The sequence below is a fragment of the Alligator mississippiensis genome, chromosome 2, assembly GCF_030867095.1.
Source record: "Alligator mississippiensis isolate rAllMis1 chromosome 2, rAllMis1, whole genome shotgun sequence".
Classification (NCBI taxonomy): Eukaryota; Metazoa; Chordata; order Crocodylia; family Alligatoridae; genus Alligator; species Alligator mississippiensis.
In genome coordinates this window covers 131,194,418-131,209,500 of record NC_081825.1, presented here as the reverse complement: position 1 = coordinate 131,209,500, position 15,083 = coordinate 131,194,418, and the positions used below count along the sequence as shown (strand labels likewise).

Here is a 15,083-nt window from a genome sequence, read left to right as displayed (position 1 = left end):
GACTGAGAAAAGAGATTGTGTTTAGAAAATGAAAGTGTTCATTAATTGTTTGACATTTAACAGGCATAGGATCCCTTCCATTTCTATTTGTTTTCAAGCATGCCGCTTTGGAGGACATCTCAAGATGTGTGCCAAGGAATTAAGTGCAGATTTTTGTGTTCAAACAGAGTATTTTTGCAATAGTATCTGGGTACTTTGATTTTAGACTACTATTGCTGACACATTTTTCTATATGCAAAATCCAGGTGGTGCTAATAGAAAATAAAGAGTTGTCATTGGTTCGTGCTAAAGACAGAAGCGATGAACTAGAATTAAATAACATTTGCTTCATTCAAGCAAATCTGGACTATTTTAAAGGGACTTTTAATATTGGGGTAAGTAATTATGTCCTTTCAGCTTTTAACTTTAAGCATTAAGAAATAGGTTTATTTCAGTATTTAGCTATACTTACAAACAAATCAAACTCTTCCATTACTGTTTATTTAAAGATGGGCATTTTTGGTCATAAAGTCACTCTTGTTAAACATACAACATGCACCTGAATAAAATATGCACCCTGGTTTTCAAAGGCAGGATGAAGGAAAAAAGATCTTTCCTCAAGAGCCGCTGCTGAGGTAGAGAGAAAGTATCCAGAGGCAGCAGCTAGTGTGTAGCACCTGCAGTGTTATTTTCACTTTCCCTTGGAAGATGCATAAGCAGCAGAATCTGCTGGTGTTATATTTCCTTGATTATAATGCATATCCCAATTTCCAGCAGGTGAATTGGGGGTTGGGAAGGTATATGCTATATGCAAAAAAATATGGCATTAGGAAGTGAGTTTTGAATTCATTAGAGTTAGGAGGGAAGATAATGTCGTCTTAGGTATTTATTGCATGCTCCTACCACTCCCTGCAGTAAGCAGCACATTAAAGACGGTCCTGCTCCAAAGAGCTTTAAAAACAAAGATAATTAAAGTACATTAATACTGATGACCATCTGATAGAGAGGGGTAGCAGGGTTTTGTCTTGCTCTTATCATAGCATTTCAAGATGATAAAGGTTCATGAGAGGAATGTACTTAGAGGGAGGATGCAGAGAAAGGAAAGAAAGACTTACTGCACCCTGACTCTAGGTGACAGTCATGATAATGTAAAAATGATGCTTTTATGCAGTGGTGTTGGGAACTTTAGAAATGTCCCCACTGGGGAATGTAGGGGAGAAACTCAAATGTTTGGGTCAGGAGGATGGTGTTAGCACAGCAAATTAGGCCTTGAATGAGAGCGGTAAGGTGAGACTAGAGACATGGAGATAAAGAGCACAGTGGGTATGGACAAACACAGATTTGTAGCCTCTTCAAAAGGGGAAGGAGAGCTGCTACCCTGTAGTGCAGCAACTGTTAACCTGCATCAGCCTGTAGCAGTACAAGCTAACTAGGTTGCCCTAACTTTGACCCTGGAGGAAGCAGGCTTAAAGTTGGAGTAGTTTTGCTACATTTGCTGCTCAAAGCAGACTTAACAGTAACCAGGGTAACAGCTGCTGAGCACTGCAGAACAATAGCTTGCCCCCCCCCCCCCACACACACTTTTAGAAGAGGCTACAAAATTACCCTTTCCCATACTCTTCGTAGATCAAAAAAGAAAAGGAGAAGATCAATTTAAGCATGATACCAAAGCTGAAAGTGAACTAATAGAGAGTAAGTATTACAGCAAGAGAAAGAGATACTTGATACTCAGCCTGGAATTCCAGTTGTATTACATACACAAAAGAGTCTTAGACCCAATTTGTGTGCGCGCGTGCACACATACACACGCGCGCGCGCATACACACACGCACGTGCTAAGCACAGAAGTTAAACATAAACCAGTTTAGGTGATCCGAAACTGATCTAAACCTGTAACAGGATGGAAGTTCAATGCACCTAAACTGCTTTCAAAATGGCCGAAACTGGTTTAAGATAAACCTGGATGGATGTAGTATCAGACTTAACCGATTGAGGTCAAACTGGTTTATTGAACTTCTGCCCCAGATCCCCACCAGATTCAAGTTAACTCACAGTCCTCAACATCCCAGTCTGCTCCAGCAGAGCAGTGCTGGCCCTTCCCCCAGCTATCACAGAGCTAAGGCACTAAAGCCTTTGCTCCCTGCTAGCACCTGTCAGCCTGGTGGGATGGGGAGGGGCAAGGGAACAGACCCCCGGACCCCTCTAGACCCCCTGTCTGTATAGGACAGGGAGAAAGCCCCAGTAGTGGTATTTTTCTATTGAGCAGCCAGGCAAGTGGGGTTGGCATCAGTTTGTCTGAGGCGGGGGGGTAGACAGGGAACACACTGGCTGTGAAGATTGAAATGATTCTGCTTCAGGCTTTTTGAACCTCTGTGCTTAGCCACACACATGCACTCTCCTCAATTTATTTGTATGAACAGCTCCATTGAACTTGTAAGAGTGAAGTTAAATTGATCTACTTGCATGTCTGCATCTGAAGTGATAAATAGCAGTGCATTGCTGAAAACCTTAATGTTTATTACAAATTGAAATTGCTGTTTGCCTTTTCTATATGACTTTAGATCAGTAAGTATTAGCTAACCATTTATATTTGGCTGCAGTTATTGCTTACTTTGCAGCTTCACAGAGTTTATGCTTTACAACTGTTGAAGTTGTCTGGACTGCACAAGTGTTGGAGTTTACAGACACTGACTGATCTGCTAAGTATCAAGAGAAGCCCAAAACACGTGACCACGGGTATAAGGTGCAAAGGCAATAGATAGACTTAGATTCAATGCACATAAGCTGTTTGTCCCCAGACCTGGATTCTTAGTATGTTGCCTCTTCTTTTGCTGACTTCTGTGTAGCAGCTATTCAGGTGTCTGTAACGGGTTGGGATGACTTTTGTTTAAATCTTGCTCTAAGCATGCCAGAATTCTGCACCCAAAATAAAGACTTGGTTACAATATTTTGCCATAATTTTATAACAGTCTGTGCCTTCAGAACTATTAATAGATCTCTACTAATAGATCTCGAGGCTTTTATAGCATATCTCTAGTTGTTGGTACTCTGTCACCATGCTGCTGCTGCTGCTGTAGTTTATATGGATTCAAGGGCCCATCCTTCAGGACATTTTTAATTTTTTTTTTTTTATAATGTAGAAGCAAGAGGGAAGGAACAATTATTTGGATTCACACATCCAAACTCTGAATTCTTCTAGCTACTTCTTCTCTGCTATCGTAAATCAAATAAATCTTGTATTGTGAGCTCTAGCTTTGTTTAAAAAAGCCATGAACTCCCAAATAATTTACTACAGTCCAAAGTATATTGTTATAATCTATCAGCAAAATTAGCTTGCTAATTTTTCAGTAACCTCTTCAGTTTTTCTGCTGTTGAGATTAAGGATAAAATATATGTGCTATACTTTATTATTATTATAATTATTAATATTATTATTATTAAATAGTAATTTGTTTTATCCTCCTGTGAGTTTTTTGTGGAGGGAAAATTTTACTGGGTATGTCAGTAGCCATTTAGATTAAAATTCTTCAAGTCCTGGCCTATGATGACTGCTTAAGTTATTTACTAAGCACACCTGGAGTTTTATTCTTTATAGCAGGGGTGTCAAAGATACAACCTGCAGAGCCCCATCATCCAGCCCCAGGAGCTGCGCCAGCATCTGAATTGACCTCCAAGGCACATAGGGCTCTGGACCAGACCCCACTACTACCCCAGCCAGTCCTGGACACACGTCACATTCAGTGCCTACTCTGGCTAGTCCAGGGTCCATGTTGCCCTCAGGCCTCCTTCCCCATTGCATGTAGCATGGGTCCGGATCAGCTGGAGTGGGCGCTGTATGTGGCATGGGTCCCAGATGAGCACCAGATGTGCTGGATCCAATATGTGGGGTTGGGTGGGGGCGGTCCATGGACTGACATGGCAGCGCTCGTCCAGCCTGCAGAGTCTGATGAGTTTGACACCCATGCTTTTTGGAATTCAGTGTCACTTTTAGAATTGTTAATCTTGGCTCTAAAATTGTAATACAAGTACATATTAAGACTCTTGCTTTCTCATAGTTAGGGAATTTCTTTCCTAGAAAGCCTGGCCCTATATTGGAGTAAAAATAACTTATTTTCCTATGTATCAGAAGTGTTGTAGAAATGTATCATGTAAATTTTGTATTATTATTTCTTTGGTACTGATCCTGTACTGATAATGTAATTGCTATTATATACAAACAAAATGAAGAAAGAAAAATAAATGTAGCAAAACAATCAACCCCCATCATTACATAGCAATGAAAGACTTAGCGCAGCTTTTACTGTATACCCGGCATCTTACAAGCCGGCATGCTCTACTAACCAGCATGCCAGCTTGTAAGATAAAGTGAAACCGGAAGTGCCCACTGTGGCACTTCCAGTTTCTCCGAGCCCCCACGGCTGGGGGCAAAGCAGCCTGCGCTGCCGAGCCCCCATGGCCCGGGGGCATAACAGGCTGTGTGGGGCTGTGCGGGCCTGCCTCCCTGTCTTGCGGGCCCCGTAGGGCCTGCGAGAGGGGCAATGTGGTGGGAGGGACAGCGATGCCATGGGAGGGGTGGAGGGACACCTCAGATGCAGTGGGAAAAGCACTGGCTGGGGCTGCTCAATTAACCAGCATATTTTGTTATCCGGCATCCCCCATTCCTAAGAGATGCCAGATAACAGAGCTTTTACTGTACATCTGAAACCATTTTTTAAAGATTCCCTGTGCACAGTGGCAAAAGGGAAAAACTTCTCTGTACCCTGCTTTATAGTTGATTTTGAAGAAAACGCTGTATTTACTCAAATCTAAGCCAACCCTGAATTTAAGATAACCCCTCCATATTTCAATTCTATATATGGAAAATTTGTAAATTCGTTATAATTTTCGAGGTATAGAATCTGATTATTGGAGGGTTGCCTTAAATTTGTCACCGCTTTCCTCCCCACTACTACAGGCCTCTGCCCCCCTCCCCCCCCCACTTCATCCCCTTGCAGCCTACCTGCCCCTCCTACCATTGCCCTGCCATCCGCCAGCTCCCCACAGCCTCTGTCCCTCCCCTCCCACTCCCTAGTCTCTTCCTCTTTCCTGCCCCTCCCTTCCCCGCCCCATGTCAGATATAGACAACCCCCGCTTAGTGCTCTTAATTGGTTCTTGAAAAACTGAGAGCTAAGTGAAATGAATGTTAAGCGAAACCCAAAGTATTTTATGACACAAGATGGCAACTGCGGTTGTTTTTAATGACTCAATATGGTGACTGAGAGTGTTATAATGAAACTCGCTAAGCACTATGTGAATTCAGGTATCAATTTCAATGAGCATTATAAAAAAATAGCACTAAGAAACAGTGTTAAGCGGGGGTTGCCTGTACTGCTGACATTCTGTTCCCTTCTGGAGCACAGCTCATGGAAATGCAGCCCCTTCTGGCCATGCAATAGTGTTGGTGTTGCTGTTTGGCTGGGCAATGACCAGGCAGCATTGTTGAAGCTGCTGATTGGTCAGGCAGGGGATGGAGTAGGGTTGCCAACTCTGATTCTATTCCGGGAGGTTTCATCACATGACATTTTAAGCATATTGCATAACTAAACATAAATAAACAGCATCAGTGTGCCTGCAAGGCACAATGCAAACATGCCCGCATGCTTGCGTATATCAGTTCAGATTATGGTGTGTAGACTTTACATCAGGAAGGCAAATGCACATTACTATTACATTTAAAAAACCCACTGGATTACTGTAGAAATTGGATTCAACATTTATTATTTATTTTAATGAATGCCCTATCATTTATCTCCTGGGTGACTCTCAGCAGTCTCCTGGAGATGTATATCTAATTTTTGGAGACTCCAGGGCAATCCCGGAGAGTTGGTAACCCTGGGACAGCATTTCCATGTACTTTATCCCTAGGAGGGAACCCTGTCCCTGCCAGAGCTGAGCTGTGCTTGACAGTAAAGGGGGCAGAGAGGGGAAGGACAGAAGCTGCGGAGGGCAAGCAGGAAGGGAGTGGGGCAGGAGGCTGATGTGGATCTGATTCTGGCCCTGACCTGGGTTTAGAGCCAGAGCTGCAGCAGCTGCCTGCCTCCAAATCTAAGATGAAGGGCTCCCCACCTCCCATGCTGATTTGGGGAAAAAATTGTTTTAGATTTGAGTAAATATGGTATTACAAGTTTGTCTCATGCACATTATCTGGAATATGGTTCTTACAGGTCACACAATGATAAATCAGTACATGTAGTCTATAGATCGTCACAGTTTGCACTGTGTTGCATTTAAACCAACCTACGAAAAATCAGTTATTTTTCATGCATTGCATACATTCAGTGAAATAGCCCTGATTGAAATGGTCATGGGACTATGAGGGTAAACTTGGCAACAGGTCATTCAGTTTGTAGCAATGAATGTTCCAAATAACATTAAAACAAAGCTTTTTTGTTGTACTAGGGCTGAAAATAGTCTTTCCTGTTCATTTCGTGGCTGCGCACAATAGAGTTAAATGTACAAAAGAGATACAAAAAAAGTTAAAGAAACCATGACCTTTCTGGATTTGTATTAGTGGAGAATGAGGGTGACTTCATTTTTAGCTGGTTTCAGAAAAAATTGTACTGTTTATCTGTTTTCTACGCAAGTTCACATGTAGGTTAAGAAGAACTGGTGTGATCCAAATAAGTCCTTTTACTTTATGGATCAACTGCACAACTCATGGAGTAATGAAAAACAAGGTTCTGAAACTTCATTTATTTGAATGTTGTATGTACTGTTAATTCATGATATTATGTAAACTAGCACAGGGCACTGAAAGGGGAAAAGCCTTCCAAGAGCTGGATTGTTTAGGGTTCTCATTTGTATGTTAGTACCTAGAATACCCTTTAAACTTGCAGTTCTTTTTATATTTTTTTCTTTATTTTTTCTAGATGCATTAGATAGTCTTCTTCCTCTTTATACAGTTACTAAGGAGAAATATATGGTCACATGAAAAATTCCATTTTTCTCATTCAGTTTTCTTTATAAGATAAGCCACATGGAGGGTCTCAGCATTCATGATATATAATGCACAACAATATTCTCACAATGTGTAGATCTCCATTATTGCTGTGGAAACAGTGTTGCGTCCCTGGTGAGGCAGGATCCTCAGGCATTGTACTGTTCTGTGGCTGTGTGCTTCTGAGGACTAAATGCATTATCTGTCCTCACCCTTTATCGAGTTACTGATTGATAATGGGAAATGTAATGGAATAAGACATCGTGAAAGGACTCCATGTTGGATGTTGTTTATGGCTGTCGGCTGCTTCTCAAAGAACTCAGTTTACCTGAAGGTTCATGGAGGCTCAACAAGATGGTTCACTACTGGTTTTATCTTGAGGCAGTTAATTGCTTCCATTCCAAACATTACATCTACGTTTTTTGCAATAAACTGAAACAGAGTCTCTGCCTCCTTGGGAACAGGGGGAAATGACAAAAGCCAGTCAGTGTTACACCATGAATTTTAACAATCTGATTTTGTTATTTTTTATTGTTAAATTATTCACATTAGGAATAAGAAACCAGTGTGAAATGATGCTGTTCTTAGAAAATGCTAAATTGTCTGCTTGACACAGTCAAAGCACCTTTTTCTCTAGTAAGAACTAGCGAGGATATTTTTTAACCGGTTTGTCGTTGAATGAACTAGTTCAGGTATTGATAGATGCTCCTTTCACTTGAGCATATATAAATCAGTTTGTAGATTTAATATACTTTTAAGTGTTTTCTAAAAACTGCTGTGCAACAGATGTCAACAGCATATGAATATATCTGAGTATGCAGGATATTCAATTAAAGGCCCATTAAGAAAAAATGGCATCTTTTCAGTGATGAGAAACTACAGAAATTAAGAACCTTTAAGAAGTGTACAAGCATGTCAGTGGGTGTGGTACATTTCCCCTCTACATGTAAATGGCTTTGGTCGATTTATATCATACCCAGATAGTCTTTTGATGTACTATTTTGTGGATGGGCTTTTCTTCATAATGCAGAGGCTTACATTTTTTTATGGGACAACATTATTACTTAATTGCTTGCCTCAATAATTATATATAAAACTCTTTCATGTAATCCTACAACAATTAAGAATTGTAATTTACGTAATTACAATTTATGAATTGTAATTTATATTAAAATACAAAATTAATAATATTGTATGTATTTATGTGCATTTTATATCTTTAAAATACTGAAAAAAGTATTGTGTCTATATAGCGGGTAATTGTCACTATTTCAAACTATAGCTTGGTTCTGCCAAAATGGAAGAGTCAATATCAGTCATAGCTAACATTACTGTAAAATATTTGTTTAGGGACACGTAGGGCCTCGTATAAAAACTGTACAGTAAGCGGTGACATTTAGATGTGTCTTGTGTTTTAGACAGCACCCTAATGCTCACTGCCTAGGAGCCTGGTCTTTTTGTAATCCCCGATTGCTATGGAGTGTGAGAAATGTGACTGGTGGCCACTATCTGCCCCCACAGGACACAGGGAAGATGCAGATCTCTAACTTTCCATGCAGAATATACCCCACAGGTAAGCCTCTGTTCTGGGAGACTGCAAAAGATCTAAGACTTACTGGCTCAGTGCTACCCAGAATGGTGGTGTTCTTCCCAGGCATCATTTTGCTTATTGTTAAGACAAAGGTTTTGACAATAACTGACAACTTAGGTATGCATATAATTTATTTGTATATATCTGTGCCAGAGGCCATAGCTTCAAGCCAGGCCCTAACGTAGTAAGCACTGTGCACACACATTGTGACAGATGATTCCTGCCCCAAGGATCTCACAGACAGACAAAGGGTGGGAAGGTTAACAGACAGGGTTGGGCACTGGTCTTTGAAAATCAGGCCTCTAAGTTTTCTCAAGCAGGAGACTCAGATTAATTATTCCCTTTGAAAATTTTGGTCATGAGTTATAAGATGGCAAATCTTTGCAGTACCTGGATACAAAATCATAATTAAATACAGCAGAATAATCCATATTTGGATTCTTTTACTTTTGTCACAGCCTTCACTTTAAGTTAAAAGTGATTTCCATTGTTGGTGGTGTTCTATGCAGCTGCCAGTGCACAGTATTGATTAAGTCCCTGCCTTTATGGCTTCCATCCCAGCCAGTCTAAGGCATTTACAGGTTTTTTTGTCAGACTTTTTCACTGCTGCAGGAAGCCTACTGCTACTACAGTTGTTGTTTATGGCAGCAAGCTTGCCTTTGTTTAGTGTCCTGTGCATCATGTTTTGAAAGTAATAGTAATATCAATTTTATCTTTCTGCTCTGAAAATCTGTGGATCACCATATCTATTCTAGAAGTGTAGAAGGAGGACCAGAAATCAGAGGAAGTGGGCACGGAATAAGGGAACTGGAACTTCAGCTCTCTTTTTTCACAAGCCAGGATGGTAAAGAGTGGAGAGGATGGGCAACGCGTAGGGGGTGCACATGGGTGCACGTGCATCCCCTACAAAAAGGTGCCACCAACACTGTTAGCAGTGCCTGCAGGTGCTCCCCGCTTGCCACCTCACCGCCAACACTGCCGGTGGTGTCTGCGGGTAGTCTGCAATCCCTGCTGGCTGCCACTGCTGCCCTGGCGGCAGCTGCAGGTGGTCACTGACCCTTGGTCAGTGCTCCTCTCTCCCCCGCCACTGCCGACAGCACTGGCAGCATCTGCAGGAGCTCATCACCACCATGCTTCTGCCGCCACACTCCCACCACCGCCGCACCCCCTCTCCCCCCCCCCCCCCCCCCCCCCAGCTGCTGGGGGCATGCACTGTTCATGGTGAAGAAAGATCTCCTTTTTTAGCATCACTGGGTGCATCTATATGTGAAATTAACGTGAAGTAATAAACTTCAGTGCACATCACGCCGGAGTTTATTGCTGCCGGTGTGATGTGTACTGGAGTTTACACGTGTGCCCGGGACCGCAGCACGTTGAGCCAGGTTGGAGCAGCCCTGTCTGGCAGGGATTCCGAGAGGTCAGTCTGCTAGCTTGGGGCTGCTCCGACCCAGCTCAACATGCTGCAGAGGGACTGGTTGGTGCACAAGGATGCTTCATTGTGGGGCTGCTAGCCAGCAGGTGATCCCTGCACTGAAGCATCCTCATGCCCCAGCTAGCCCCGTCAGCATCTACACATACATTGCTCCACAGTGAAGAATGCTGCTGCAGATTAGTACTTGTATTTACAAGTACTAACCTACAGAAGAGTGAATTAGTTTACTACGGTCTAATAGGGCCACACATGTAAAAGCGGAGACTTTACTGCAGAACTAATTAGGCGGCTCTACAATAAGCCTCATGTAGATGTGCCCACTGAGACTTCGTCTATATTGCAGGTTAAAAAGTGCAATTCACCTCTGAGGCCTTTGGCACACATTTTATTTCTGAAGTGATTAACATATTAATTGCACCTTGAATGGCAGCATACCACACATTAATTGAATATATGGCTCCATAAAATAGCAAAACAGACACAAAGATGTCAGGCTTATATGGTGCCCAGGGAACTCAAAAAAGCAGATGGGTGTTCAACCAGGGCTTTCAGCTGTACACATGCTTTTTAAAGGTCCAGGGCAACTGTGAGTCCAACTTCAGGGAAAGGCTCCCTGATCTCAGGCTCACTGTGTCCCAGACCTTTAAAAAGTGGGAGTGAAAGTAGGATCCCCAACTGCAAACCCACTTCTTTACCTTCCTGAGTGCTCCCTGCTCCCCAGCTGCCTCTTCCACATTTGGAAGGATGCAGCTGGGGATCATGGGGCTTCTAACTCCTTAGCTTCCCTCTCTTCTCACACTGGCAGGTGGCAGTTACGCAAGTGGAGTTTGAGGGGTTGTATACCCTATTCCCAGAATTGTGAGACCTGCTGTGCACGTGTGTCATGGCAGGTTGCACGATTTGCAGAATAGAATGCCACAGACCCCAATTGTGTGACTTAATATCTGCCAGCAGCCTGGCAGTTCTGTTGTCAAGACCCCTGATGTGGATATGGCTCAGTCAGCACAAGGTGGCTTCTGCTAACAGAGTATCTTTCATTCAGGGGAGTTGGCAAAAGAATCCCTGTTGTCCACACCAGGGGATCTGGCTGCCATGCGTGTTTGGCATAAAGTGGCAGCAACTCCTCTTTGGCAAACAAAGCCCAAGGAAAAGAGGGGTTTTAAGAATCCCTTGAAGAGGAGGAAAGAGTTAGCGTTCCCCCCCCTTTTTTTTTTAATGCAACTGTTCCTGTTGACATATTGAGTGTTACTGAGAACATGTAACTCATCTAGAGCTCAGCACCTCTCAGGATCAAACCCATAAATTGCTACTACATTTCTGCGCATCGGTCTAGTCTGTTTTACCACCTAATCCGTTCAGAGGATATGTTTCAGTTTTTAACATATGCACATGATGTACAAAGTTTTGAAATATTAGCCTGGAACTTCTAACAGTCTCAGACATCAGTTTTAGATGATTGAAGTGTTTCATTTCTCATATTATAAGCACTGAACCTCAAGGAGGAATGGAATTGAATCTGGTTGAGAGGTACATTCGAAAGGTCACATATTGGAAACCAGATTTTAGATCAAGGCTTCTGTATTTCTGAATCAAATTTAATTATTCACAGATCAATAAACATCCAGAAGTACTAACAAATCAATATAGTCAAAGAAAACATCTTAACTGTTAACTGTAAATCACAGCCAAATCCTCAGCTTTACCATTCAGGCTGCATGCCCTCTTCAAACTATTACTACTGCATACTTTGGAAGACATTTTTGGACTTGGATGGAGCGCTTTATAGGAGCAGTTCTATCGGATTTCTTCCCCAGTTTTGTTCTTCCCTACACATAAAGCAGCCTTAACGAACAAGTAAATATGGTAAAGTATGGTGGTATATTAACCTTTAATTTTGAACCATTTGAGGTATTTATCACATTCTGAATTGTTTTGCCATTTTTATTTTCTGTTACCAAAAAAAGTTTAAGTCAGTCTGTAAACTGTTCCCCTGAAGGGTTTGTTTGTTCCTACTTTTTTCTCCAATTGAAATCATGGTCTTTGTGATGCTTTTCCCACACTAGCTCATCATGAGGTCAAGCAGACATTTGTATTAATAGGTTGGTTAAGAATTTGAAGAAGGAACAAAACAATGCTTAAGGAACAAGAACTTTTTTATGAATAAAGGCAAAAGAAAAATTATGAAATATGGATGTAAGGAACATTTATATTTATAAAGCCACCAATTTTTTTTCCCCTGAGCTGTAAGATGAGCACATTGAAGGCCATAAAGTAAAAGTTAAATCCCAAAGCTCACAGCAGTGTTCTTGAGCAGTCTTTCTGCATTTTTATAACACAGTGGTCGCGTCTACATGAGGCACTAACTGTTCAGTAGCCTAATAAGATTGTGCAGTAGCATGTCATAGCACAAACATGCACAGTAGCGTCACTAACAAGACGTTCATTGGTGCTACTGCACAGTAACAACAGTTACTGTGCATTTATTTAGTACTTGATTATACAAATATGAAATTAAATGTGCAGTAACCACTGTGCATTAATGAGCATGTAGATGTGCCCAGTGTGTTTAAATTAGTTACAGTATATGCAAGGGTGTTTCAGAAACTAACGGCAAAACGGCTGACTGTGCTGTAAGACTTTGACAGAGAGGGAAACCACACATAAGCATCTATAGCAGCATTGTCAACCACCCCCATCACTTACAGCTATGTAGAGAAGTGGTGTGCTCCTTTACAAAATTGCTGCTAGTTCTTGAAACATCCTCATACTTATCATTGCCTTTGCATATCTGTTACATTGCCTAGCTAAATGGTCTCCATCCAACCAAATGCATTTCAGTATAGCCACGAACAAGGTAATTTGGGTTGTTGCTGAAAGATGGGAGACTGATGTCCCCTTTTCTTGCTTTCTAAATCAAAAGAAATCACTTCATTATGAGCTCTCAATGTAATGCTGTGGCAAAAATGGCTATCGAGATTCTTGAATATGTAAAATGGGGAATACTGGGCAGGAGTAAGTAAGTGATCTTGCTTGAGAAGACTGCTACCAAAATATTGCGTCTGGTTCTGGTCTCCACACTTCAAGAAGACTGTGAAAATACTCGAAAGAATTCAAAGGAGAGCCAGGGACAAACTAACACACTTTTCCAAACTTTAGGGTGGACAATGCATTTGGCTTAGCAAAAAGAAAGTTGAGATCTTTATGCAGGTAAAAGCATGTCTGAAGGACCTCCAATCTTGCTTGCAAAGCAAGCAAGCTGAAGTTAGACAAATTCAGCATTAGAATAATTATTGTACTGGGTGAAGTGGTGGATTAACAGTCTCTTCGAGTCTTTAACACGTTTTATTTTAGCTTCTGAGAGAACTACTATGGCTTCTGTGTGTGCGGGAGAGACTGCTTTGAAAATTATTGCCATGGTCTGTTCCAGTCTTGGAGTTTGAGTGTCCTGCTGTTCTCTCCTTTCTTTTGTGAATGTGGGGAGAATAAGATTGCCTTAATTGATTTCAGCATGCTCATAACACTTTCCAGTTTTCAGTAGAGACTGTAATAGTCTCATGCTGCAGGCTGTTGCCTGTGGGAGTAAAAGCAGAAAGCTTTCCCCAGTTCACAACTGACCAGATGTGGAAGGAGTTTGTCATTTTGAGATAAGCCTTAGCTTTAGATAGGACAAGGCGGACTAGTGTTCTGGGAAGGTAGAGTGAATCATCTTTATTTAATGTGTAGTTATTGTGCCTTGCTCATGTGGCCCAGGGTCAAACTGATCGCAACGTTTGGTGTATTGTTTCTTTTCTAGGAGGATTAGCTAGGCATATCTCACCTTTTTAATTTCCTGGGCATTTCTGGGATTCAGGCATTGGTGTCACCTTGGTCCCTCCTGTTCTGTGCCTGTGGCTCAAAACAGTTTTAATCTCCTAAGGACTAAAATATTTTAGGATATGTCTACAGTGCAGGCTGTAGTATGGAGTAAAGATGCCCAAGCTAGTTTTAAAGGATTGAGTACTGGAAGCAGTTCTAGCCACAGCAGCAGAGAGCTCAGCATGGACTAATTTAGCCACAGGGAAAAATAGATTAGAATATGCATTACAGACATATGTTAAGTATCGCATTGTTTTATATGCTTTTATTCTGAAGTCTGCCATTCTCCCTTCCTTTTCCCTTCATCCAGCAATAGCTATGATGCCACTTTCCTATTTGAGAGACCAATATCATATCTGTTTTTGGATCAGCTAGTTGGAAGGTATAAATATATGTTCTCTAATTCTAAGTACAGAGCTATTTTCAGATTAGTATCTCTTGTCTTTCTGACCATTTCTGTGTAATCCTAGAGTATGTTTGCTCTCCTCCGGGTCTTTTCTGGTGGAGCATCACAATGTGATTCTTCAATTCAGTCTTTAAAATGAGTGTCTTTTTACATCTTTTAAATTTTGCACATGCTCTATGATTGGCTATTTGTATACATAAACCAGGATTTCTGGTGTTGTGTACATTGTTTTAATTAACTTCTGAGTTGTCGTGTTTAATTAGAAAACACACTGCAACTGACTGTATATGGAGATAAGAAAAAAAAATGTAAATGCATTAATTTTTCGTTTCCTTTATAAACTTTCCTCACTGCCACTACATCATCACCCCAGATAACAAAACCATCAGGCAACAGAATTAATAAAACCATGGTTCCTGTACATGCCTTTCTCAAAATGTGATATATCTATTACAATGCACCAAGGCCCTTGTGGTGACTATCTGAGTGAAACTAAACAGCACTTACACACTAGAATGAACTCTCACAGAAAAAAATATAAAGGACAGAGATGCACATAAACTGTTTGGGGCATATTTCTCACAGAACAATCGCTCCCTCTTTGACCTCGCTATCATGCTCAGGGGAAATCTACCTTGAAAAGGCAAACTTAGGAACAAAAAAGTCAGAAGCTGACTGGATACCAAGGACTTTACACTTTCATCTTTCCGTGAAGAAGGGTATTTTTGCCTTATATCTTCGAATCATCAATATTATGCATGGCAAAATATTCCCGAGCTATTTTAGGTTGTGAATCAATACCTAAAGAGTTTTTCAGTTTTCCTTTTCTCTGTGAAATGGTGGT

At 41.3% G+C, this 15,083-nt stretch overlaps 1 protein-coding gene across 8 annotated transcripts in view; it reads left to right on the top strand.

Annotated features, from left to right (window-relative positions):
* The window catches only part of GSTCD (glutathione S-transferase C-terminal domain containing), a 174,481-nt gene that overhangs the window by 121,131 nt on the left and 38,267 nt on the right, over positions 1 to 15,083 (top strand). For 6 of the 8 annotated variants that reach the window (XM_059722140.1, XM_059722141.1, XM_014599983.3 and 3 more), the window contains one exon: positions 246 to 374. The exons of 1 other annotated variant lie outside the window; for it this stretch is intronic. In XM_059722140.1, the coding sequence (XP_059578123.1) occupies positions 246 to 374 (129 nt within the window). Of the gene's footprint in view, positions 1 to 245; positions 375 to 8,373; positions 8,529 to 15,083 lie in introns of all 8 variants that reach the window. One more of the 8 variants, XR_009459876.1, reaches the window with a different exon arrangement.